Source organism: Sphaeramia orbicularis, chromosome 12, assembly GCF_902148855.1.
Source record: "Sphaeramia orbicularis chromosome 12, fSphaOr1.1, whole genome shotgun sequence".
Classification (NCBI taxonomy): domain Eukaryota; kingdom Metazoa; phylum Chordata; class Actinopteri; order Kurtiformes; family Apogonidae; genus Sphaeramia; species Sphaeramia orbicularis.
Window position 1 is genome coordinate 15,932,556 of NC_043968.1, and position 10,792 is coordinate 15,943,347.

A 10,792-nucleotide genomic window follows, 5' to 3' on the forward strand; every position below is an offset into this window, starting at 1 on the left:
AGTTTGAATTTGACCTTACCACAACAAGATCTTTTCCTTCCATCCTGTTTTCTTGTGGTGTGAATTCTAACATGGTGTGGTGTTTCCCTGCTGCACATATTTAAATAAAAAAATCATTCATTTACAGAAACCAGATGTGTGTGAGTATCAGCCCAACGCAGAGAAAGTCAGAGTTTTACTGCAATTGTTACTGCCTCGAGTTGCAAAGATATTTTCTTTGCTGTCTTGGCAGAGGAATCAAAGTGTAATCTGAGTCAGTATTTATGCATTAATCACTCTGCTGGAATGCTGGGGCTGTTTTTACGCACACGAATCACACACACACACACACACACACACACACACACACACACATAATAGTGCTTACATTTGTATTTATAAACCTGGAATGTCTGTATCACTGCAGACAAAGCTGTTGTCCTATATTCCTGTCCCTGCATTGTTGTGGCACTCTGCCTCTGACATGCAACGCAAAACAAAAAAATAGGAAAAAAAAAAAAAAAAAATGGACCCGATAACTTTAACAGCGGGGTAGGAAGGGGAAAAAAACCGTCTGGCAACTGCTAGTCGATATTAAAAACATGCAGAGGGAGACAAGCTTGGGGCCTTCCAGAGTCAGGAAAAAGACTTCGGAGAGCTGCAGACAGAAGATGGGTATGGCATTTATATTTTTCCCCAGCCCATTGATTTGTATATGAAAACATAGCGCTTTTATTCTCCCCCCTTCTGGGCTCTGCTTCTGAGTGATCAGCTGATGAAGAGACTAGCAGCTCGCCGCTATGCTGGCTTGCTAATTCTCTCCCCCACAGCTGCAGCCGATCCTGATAGCCAGCCTGCAGACTGCACTCAGGTAAACATCCTCCTCCATGTCTTTCTTCTCAGCCACAGGATTCAGCCAGGGTACATCGCATGGGAAGAGAGGAAGAAATGGATAAAATGAGTGTGTGTGTGTGTATGTGTGTGTGTATATGTGTGTATGTGTGTGGGGAGGATGAGGGGGTGTGCGCGCGCGCGTGCCAGGGAAGAGCGCGACTGTCTGTGAGTTTATCTGTTTCTGTGTGTGTGTGTGTGTGTGTGTGTGTGTGTGTGTGTGTGTGTGTGTGTGTGTGTGTATGGGGGGGAGAGAGTGAACAGGGTGAGAGAGGGACTGTGTAGGTGTGTGTGTGTGTGTGTGTGTGTCTTGTAACAGATGAGAGGGAATCTTTGCCAGATTAGTCAGGGAAGAGGCAGGCTTGTTAGGAGATAGCACAGGCATGGAGCATCACATGCACACACTAACATCCATTCACTCTGCTCTCAGCTGTGTTATACATCTTTTTGAGGATTACCCTCTATCCCTCCAGTATTCCGCCGGAACGACTGCAGCCCCTTAGAGAGTAGCGGGGCTTTCAAAGCCTACATTTGAGCCGAACCGATGATGAGCAGGATTTCTTTTGTTACCTCTGTAGTAGTGTTGTTGTCTCATCTCAGTCAATTCTTCCATGTTTTCAGTTGGATAGTGCAGCCATGCGTCTTGCTTCACCGTATCATTAAGAGCTTCTATGCTTGACATCTGCTTCTACAGATAATTAGCACTTTTTTTGTATTCTGCATTGTACTACTGTAGCCTACTGCTCCTCTTACCACTGTGTGCATGTGCAAAAATACAACCAGTGTGCTTTGATGTCTGTCCTTGACACACAGCACATCTGCACAAGTGCATGCATGTGATATGAGTGCCTTTGAATGAATGCATTGTGTGTGCCTGTGTGATTGATGCATCAATATTCTGTTCGGATTGGTTAGCCCTGTATTGCCATCTCTATTTCTTCTGTGTTCTTCAAAGCCGGATTGCTGCTGCTGCTGCTGCCGATGCTGCTGCTGTTGCTGTTGCTGCTGCTGCTGCTGCTGTTGCCACTGCTGTAGCTGCTCCTGCTGCATGCATACTCATGTTTCTGGCCTCTAATTGCCTTTGTGGAGAATACAGTGGTTGCAGCATATATTCAAAATGAGTGATGAAACCGATGAAAATAACTGTGGATGCAGTAAACACGCTTGTCAAACACCACAAACGCACAATGATTAATGCATTACATTTGCGTTAACAAAGGCAAGTGCAAACCATTGAAAATATATATCAATACTAATTGTATTGTCTCCACTGGTATAACATTTGGCATACAATTCTGCATCTCTTTGGTATTCATCTGACATCAAAGCAAAGCCTCACGATAAAATAATCTGTGCTAAATTTGCAGAGGCAGCACAGCAGTCGCTCCAGTCCATGCAAATCTACATGCTATTATTATAAATAAATAAACTCTCTGGCTATTTGAGTACAAGCCATATTCTGATTGAAATACGAGGGGTTTAGGCGTTGCATTCCTGAAGTGCAACACGGCTGTGTCTTTTATCATATCACCAGTATGTGGTCTGACGAATGTATGTGGCACCCGAAATGTCTCATGAAGTCAAAGCAAGAGTCAAAATAAATGGAAATAGAGGAGTCACAACTGCAGATCAATCACAGTACCTCCTCTCTCCTCCTATTACACACTGAGGTTGAACAGACATGGCAGGCTTGCGTGTGATTCATGTACTGCATAGGTTTTTAAACTGAATGTTTCATCCGTCTCACTGTAAAGCCTTGTCTTTGACTTTGTGAGATGTTTTCGGTCACCGCTTCCTTCTCTTTGCAGCCTGAAGCAGGAGAGAACGGTTCCTTGGAGCAGATGGAGGAGGACATCAGTCTGAAGAAACGTAAAGGTGATCAACATGCAGAGAAAGAGAAAGAGGTCCAGACCGGACAGGAAACCGGCGAAAAGGTCAAAAGGAAGCGAGGACGTCCACCTGTGGAGAAAATGCCCCCAAATCCACCTGAGCTCACCAGACAGCTGAACACACTGGTGGACATGGTCATCAACTACAAGGACGGGTGAGGACATTGAGAATCTGTTGGTCTGTTATGAAACTATAGTGACAAAAGTCTCATCACTGCTTATACCACATAAGACATATATTTTGATTTTAAGATGAAACAATGTGATGTTCAGTATGTTTTTCTTCATCAACTATAATTTAATGTTAATATCTGAATATGCTGCTTTCATCCAGGTAGTGTCAGAACTGGAGCTTCATTTCCCTTGCTGTAACAATCCTGTTAAGAATGTAGAGACTTGTCATCTACAGATATGAAGATATATTACTGATGATTGGCAGAAATCAATATTTGATGCTGGAGATAATGTAATTGAGTCATAACCTAATCCTTTCATCCTAAAATGAGAAACTCAGAGCTCACCAAATCAGATAATGAAATAAGCCAAGCTGATGTCCTAGAAAACACTGGGAGCAATAACAGCTGTTCGGGGTTCCTCTAGGTGTTACTGATATACCGATAGGATGATCAGATAGGCTCTTCATAAAATGACACTTCAAGAACCTGTGCCTTGTGTTTCCAGATTGGGTCGACAGATCAGTAAAGGCTTTGTGCAACTTCCCTCTAAGAAGGAGGTACCCGAGTACTACGAGCTGATCCGAAAGCCTGTGGACTTCAGAAGGATCAGGGTACGTGTCATTAAAAGCCTCCCAAACACAGAGCCAGATAATATTCACTGTTCAGCAGTAAAACCATTTTAAAAAAGGAAAATGAAATTCCAACAGATACATGGTACATCAAAAGACACTGATCTGCATTTCATTATATTATCTTGAAAGAGCCTATATGTTGGATTTCCACTTTAAAGATAAAGCTAGATAAAGATAAAGTTTATTTGCCGTTTGTACACTTGTTCAGCTTCACAGGAATTCTTGTACAGAGGTCTCTCAAAGTACAAGCATAAAAGATTAGAATTATTGCTGTCAAATGATTAAAATTTTAATCAGAAAAATCCAAGGGTTGCTGTGGATTAGTTTAGATATATCACGATTAAATATCAGTCATTTTTAATCTATATTAATAATTTCGCATGAGAGGCAACTTTCAAAACCTTTGTAAAGCTCGTATCCTTGACGATATTAATAGGTCTGCAGTTTGTTGCAATCCACTTGGCAATTGTGTCAGTCAATTTGACCGATGTAGATTTACTGAGGCCCCACCGTTCTGTCAGGGTGGTTTGTTGCCAGCTGGGTGACGCGTTAGCCGGAGTGCTAGCAGAATCCCCGACTAATGTATGCTTCGCGTAAAAGTGATATTTTAAGATGGAAGTGCTTTGGTGAAAAGAAAACTCCCTCCTGCAGAGTGTGTATAATACTTTTTGTCAGTCAGCTGTTCCATTTTTGTTTATTTGGTCCTCATATTTCCATCCAGAGGCCCAACATGCTGTTTAGCATCTTCCATCTTTATGGGTTGGTTCACCACCGGATCAACTGCCCATTTGCACATGTGCCACGGTAACTCTACGTGGACAAACTGCCCCAAATGTGTTGCCAGAGACATTCAGAGTCATTTATTCACTGCAGATGAGTTAATTGCATTAAAATGTTTCATCAGATTGGATTTGCTGCAGATGGATTAATCCACATTAATTTTGATGGCCCTAATTAAAATATGTTTCAAATATAAGGACTTGAGATTCTAAAATTACCATTAAACTCTTAAGAATTAAGAGTTCTGATGTTATGTCAAAGATGATAATCCACTGTACTGCAGAGATAGTATGAGGTGAATTTATTCTCAGTCACAGGCCTTTGTGTCAGTCTGAATATATGTGACCACTAGAGGGAGTAGTGAGTCACTGCCAGTCTCCGATAGCAATGACAACCAATGTCAAGTAGCAAACAACCTTCAGAGTCAAAGACAAATGACAGTGATAAAAACTAGAAAAGCACTCAGAGAGCGCAGACCTTCACCAAGACAGATCAGCCCCCCCCCCCCCCCCCCCCCCATTTGTTCCTTGTGCCTGTATCAACATTTCCTGAAAATTTCATCCAAGTCCATTCATAACTTTTTGAGTTATCTTGCTAAAAAACAAACAAACGAAAAAACAAACAAACAAACAAACAAACCACGATGAAAATATAATCTCCAATAGACACAGCTCTAAAGTAACAGAATGACATTTCATACTAAAATCCCAGCATTTCTTCTCCACTAGTGAGTTTGATTGTGAAGCTTATGAAGGTATAAAATTACTATTCGTTATGGTTTTATGTTTGCTGTTCAGACTAAACTGTGACAATTTTGACCTTGTTCAGATTATTCATATCTTTAGAGCAGCTACTGACGAAACAAACCATACAAAAACAGAGGTGATTTACAGTTTTACTGTGGCTGTTTCTGTCTAAAAACACAGCTAAGCTAACAGAGCTATAATGTTATTCGAATGATGTGGCATGTATAGATCATATGATTACATATGAAGGAGAAAATACCATAATACGGATGTGTATAAATTATCAGTATCACACTTTATTCAGTCAGTGACAGTCTGTGGAGATGTAGTGTTAATTCAGCGGTGGTTTCTGTGTGATGTATATGGTTTATTATACATGGGAAATCATTGCTTTGAATGATTCATTTATAATTATCTTTAACAAATAATTTTAGTCACATGACTCAACATACAGATAGTAAACATTAGGGCATTTAATCCATGAGTGACATTACATTTGGTAGATAATCATTTTAGAATATCACACACAGCGTATTAAATACTGAAGAACCTGCCATGTGATATATAATATCATGTATATGTCGCTACTAGTGAGAAAACCTGTGAAATAGCTGATACAACAGTTAAAATGTTCTCTTGTTGACAAGCTCGTTTAGTAGAAACACCTTTTATTACCTGCACCAGGAGGTATTGTGATCACTTTGCTTTGTGTATTTGTTTGCGTGTTTGTTTGTTTGTTTGTTTGTTTGTTTGTTAGCAACTTTACAGGAAAACTATTACAACCATGTTTACCAAATTGTACCCACAGATAGGCCTAGGCCCAGGGACCAACCCATTAAATTTTGGGCCAAGTAGGCCCAAGGTCACAGCAAGGTCACAAAATCTCAAATTTTCCTTTCTCTCATCATTGAGCAATTTTTGAAAATTCATAAAAAATTCTAATGACTCCGATTAGCCTCCAATTTGATACACCCGTAGCTTATAACAATATCTTGTATCTGGCACAAAATTGTCCACATCCACTGTGGAATGTGGACTCTGTGGACATTTCAATCTAACATTGAAAATCCCATTTACAACACATTTTTCATTATAACTCAACAAATATTGATTGGAATTTAATCTAATTTGGCATACACATGACTGGTACCAAGCTTCAACTTTTTGTGCTGTATGGAACAACCTTGAAACTGTTTAATTTAAAAAGAAATAGTCAGTCCACACATGCACACCGTTCGGGGTGCTTGGCGGAGGTTTGTGTTCTCTGAACACTTGTTTTATTTTATTTTACCTTTATTTAACCAGGAAGTCCCATTGAGATTAGGAATCTCTTTTGCAAGGGAGACCTGGCCAAGGTAGCAGCCATACAAAGTCTAAACAACATAAAACACACACATGATACACAATTAACAATAAAACACAATAACAACTATTCAACCATAATGGCATTAAGAAAAACAGTGGCATTCCTCCTTTACCATCAGTGGGGATGAAAAAAGAAATGTGTAATATTACATCTTAAAATAATAAAATGATTCACTCTGAAACCAGCCAAGATTTTTTGTAAAATATACACATTCTTATACCTAATAGAAAAGCAGAGTCAATAATAATCATAGATTGAAAAGATCACTATAGTTTCAAATAAGGTATTTTTTTGAGTTGTACAACAGGCCTTAATCCTCAGTGTTTGAATGCATGTTATTGTTTGAGAAAAGCTGGAAAAGCAAATAGCAAAGTGAAACGTCTATACTCAGTTAATTAACAGGACGCAGGTAACCGTGTTTCTGTGAAAGTATCTGTAGTATAATTACCAGATTTCTTATTAATTTTCACTTCAAATGTTTGGCTAGTGCTAAAAAATGTTTTGGAGTAAATAGTTTCGACTCAAGCTTCATTAAACAGATTTAGTCGGAGCTGTGAGGCTTTTCAGAGTCTTCAGATGTTTTACGTTCTCTCTGGTTTGTGGTTTGTTTAAGATGTTGTCATAAAAAGAAAATACTATGTGTTTCAATAATCAATACATAATTTCACATAATTTTGGAACATTGACAGAATATCTTTGTACAAAACATTGGTAAAGCTTACACAGATGATAAATAAAAGAGAAAGTATTATAAAGTTAACTTTTTGTATATTTTTTATAGTATTTAATAGTTTTTTAATAGTGTATATATATATATTTTAAAATATTTTTAACTTGTAGTTTTTGTACATTGCCAATATTTTCTAGTATTTTGTGTGATATTTTTATGGTCTTTTTGCACTTGAAGTGTTTCTATTCTATTCTATTCTATTCTATCTGTTTATTTCTTTGTATTTTTATGGATTGTTTGTTTTGTCTTGTTGTACGGTGTCTTGAAAGGTGCTTATAAATAAAATGTATTATTATTATTATTATTATTATTATTACTCTAAATAAACAACATTCACAAAACTAGTTTTACTTTTGGCTTAGGTGGGGCCCAAAATGAGCTAAAAAATGTGTAAATATTGGGTGAAAAGTATTAGACATCTACATCAGCTTGTAAGTAACTTGAGCATTGAATTAACTTCCAGTTCTGTGTCTTTAAGCATTGGTTTTCTGCCTTTTAAACAGCAAATGAACCAACATGAGTGCATTCCAGACAGAATCAGAAGTCGTAAATGTTTCCAGTGCATTGAGGACTTGTAGGACATTCTCATATCAGTCAGATGACTCTCACCAAAGTAATGATGCCGACCTTTTTCTCTGACAGGAGCGCGTACGTAATCATAAGTACAGAAGTGTGGGCGATTTGGAAAAGGATATTTTCCTCCTGTGTCACAACGCTCAGACTTACAACTTGGAAGGCTCTCAGGTGAACTCCGGAGTTTTTTCTTCCATATTTTTTTTTCCGTCTCTATTCTACTCACTCCCTAGCACAGTCTTGATTTGTTAATGTAGAAATAAGTGGGTTTGGATCTTTAATTTATTGAACAACAACCCATGCTCTGATTGTCTTTCAATGTGTGCTCATGTGTTTATGTCTGCATTTGTGCATACGTGGATGTGTCTCCATTTATCCCTGCAGATCTATGAGGATTCAATTGTCATTAAGTCTGTTTTTGAGAGCGCGAGGCAGAGAATTGTCACAGATGAGGAGCAGAAACAGACAGTGAGCGCCAGTCACAGTGATAATGGCGGCAGAGCTGAAGACCAATTTGTCCCTTCAGCAGGTGAGAATTTAAAGACAAGCATCATGACTACACTGCAAAAATCTAAATCTTACCAAGTGTATTTTTCTCATTTCTAGTCAAAATATCTCATCACACTTAAAATACGACATAATCACCTAAAGAATTAAGAATTAAGGGAAAAAAAATCTTGAATTAAGCAAAAAAATCTGCTAATGGAGCAAGTAAAATTTATCTTGGTAAGATTTCTTGAAATAAGATTTTCAAGATCTATTGTCTAAAAATAAGTTTTTATATCTCACTTCCAAGTTACTCTTTAGGTGATTATGTCTTATTTTAAGTCTGATGAGATATTTTGACTAGAAATGAGAAAAATACACTTGGTAAGATTTAGATTTTTGCAGTGTATGCGAATATATATATATATATATATATATATATATATATATATATATATATATATATATATATATATATATATATATATATATATGTATGTGTATATATATATATATATATATATATATATATATATATATATATATATATATATATATATATATATGTATACAGGGTGTCCCAAAAAAATGTATACATACTTTAAATAATTGTAAAGTAGGTGTTTTTTAAAATTAATTTAATTTTCAAAATGTAATAGAATTTACAAACATCATTTTATTGTTTTGTCACTGTCTGTTCTCAAACCGACGTCCGTTCTGGTCCAGACACTGCTGACAACGCCAACCAATGGAATCGCACACATCACGAAACAATTCCCTTGATACTTGCGTGCATTCACGTTCAATGGCTACTCTCAATTCTATTCACCTTTCGTCAGAGTTTAGTCTGGCTGCCATCATTAATTCCAAATGGTTTAATCTGCAAAGAAAAAACAAACAATTGAGTTATCAGCTGCTTAAGTGTGTATACATTTTTTGGGACACCCTGTATATATGTATGTATCTACGTATGTGTATTTAAAAAAGTCAAAACAATAAATACGGTGTCACTGACAGCTGTTCTGAGATTATAAATAAAAGAGCTTTTCATGAGAGTCATCCCTGTTTTCTCTTTGTGTAACCAGTCAAATCACTACCAGTCCAGGTAAAGAAGGGGAACAAGGAGAGAAGCAGAACTCCAATGACCAAGCGTCTCCACAGTGATCTAGACAGCGATGAGGATGTAGAGGATAATACCACAAAAGACGAAGGCTGAACTGAAGGGCCCTCTGTTTTTTTTCTTTTTATATTCCTTTACATGTCCGTCCTCTGCTATGTCCCCTGTCATCGGTTTCTTAATTTTCTAAGCAAAAGAAAGGTCTTTGAAAATAAATGGAGGGAACACACTTGTGAAAGAGTGCTTTTTCATTCAGATGACTCATACACCACCCAAACAAGTCTTGCTGCACATTGTGCTGTTCTTTTTATTTAGCCTGTCTTCTACACTCATTATAATTTACGATTTTTATGCCTTAGTCCCTGTGATTGCTTCTGCAGATATTATGTCCAAACCAGTTTCACTGACTGTTTTTAATCAATATATTTGATTGTATGAAATGCCTTCATATGTCTTGGAGCATGATGCGTATAGTATATCTCTCTTGAAGCTGACTCCTTTAGAGCAGCACCCGCTGGTGACAACGTTGATGTGTTCAGGGCTAAAGAATTGAAGCACACAGAAAGGTTTTTTTTTTCTAAGAAAATGAGTGCTGTAAGGTTGTTTAAAATCTGTGAATGTGTGTTTAGGTATGATACATCTATGTCTTTGGTTAAAAACACAGCGGGAGGTCGAAGTGACATGACAAATACTGACAGTATGCCTTTTTCTGGTACTTAAATGGAATACGTTTGGGTCTAATCAAGGGTACTCAAGTTGAATATTTGTATCCCTTGTGCTGAAGTATATTCACATATTGTACTGTTTGTGTGGAAAACTAAAAGAAAAAGTAAAACTGCTTTTCATTTACACTCCCAGATGTTGGGGAAATTTAAATACATCGTTGTTAAGACAATCCCTATAAACACGTGTCACTTAAACACTTGAGAAATAAATTTTACCAAAAATTTCCACTTTTTGCTGATTTCTTGGAGATTGCAGTACAAATAGACATCACAATCAACATGATTCTTGTTAGTTTAAATGCTGTGTGTGATGTGTATTTTTCTATCTTCCAGTAGGTGGTGCAAGAGAACTGCCATAAGTGTATTAAGGTCATGCAAAAGGAAGAGTTTCACATTTAATTTATGTCTTGACCCAAATTTTAGTAATGCCATTTCCCCATTGTGATCTGTATTATTTAGTTAATGAAATATCTTGTATGCAAATCTGAAAATAAGATATAGATGTAGATGTGGGCAGATAATGTGACATTTCCATTAAGATCAGGCATATCGTTATTCAGACACAAGTGCTATATACGTCACGTGTCATAATGCCATCTGTGCTAATGTCTCAGCCAGTTTATGTCACCCAGTCATCCTACATTTTAAAGGTTTTCAACTGAGTAAAGCTTAATCACATATATCACGACATAAGTGACTGAC

General features: G+C 37.3%; 1 protein-coding gene across 3 annotated transcripts; it reads left to right on the plus strand.

The window, feature by feature from the left end:
* Positions 1–497: 497 nt before the first annotated feature.
* LOC115430763 (probable global transcription activator SNF2L2) lies at positions 498–10,318 on the plus strand. 3 transcript variants are annotated; one of them, XM_030150952.1, is made up of 6 exons: positions 498–850; positions 2,679–2,914; positions 3,441–3,546; positions 7,832–7,933; positions 8,147–8,291; positions 9,334–10,318. In XM_030150952.1, the coding sequence occupies exons 1-6, from the start codon at positions 755–757 to the stop codon at positions 9,462–9,464; spliced, it is 816 nt and encodes a 271-aa protein (XP_030006812.1). In that variant the 5' UTR covers positions 498–754; the 3' UTR covers positions 9,465–10,318. The 3 variants fall into 3 exon arrangements, with proteins under 3 accessions (XP_030006812.1, XP_030006814.1, XP_030006813.1); XM_030150954.1 differs by having other exon boundaries at positions 499–654; XM_030150953.1 differs by lacking the exon at positions 498–850 and adding an exon at positions 1,215–2,575.
* The last annotated feature ends 474 nt before the right edge of the window (positions 10,319–10,792 follow it).

Coding starts and splice junctions, on each gene's coding strand:
- LOC115430763 (XM_030150952.1), top strand. CDS start 755: ATGAAGAGACTAGCAGCTCGCCGCTATGCTGGCTTGCTAATTCTCTCC. Junction 3,547..7,831: donor TGGACTTCAGAAGGATCAGG/GTACGTGTCATT, acceptor TTTCTCTGACAG/GAGCGCGTACGTAATCATAA. Junction 8,292..9,333: donor CCAATTTGTCCCTTCAGCAG/GTGAGAATTTAA, acceptor TTGTGTAACCAG/TCAAATCACTACCAGTCCAG.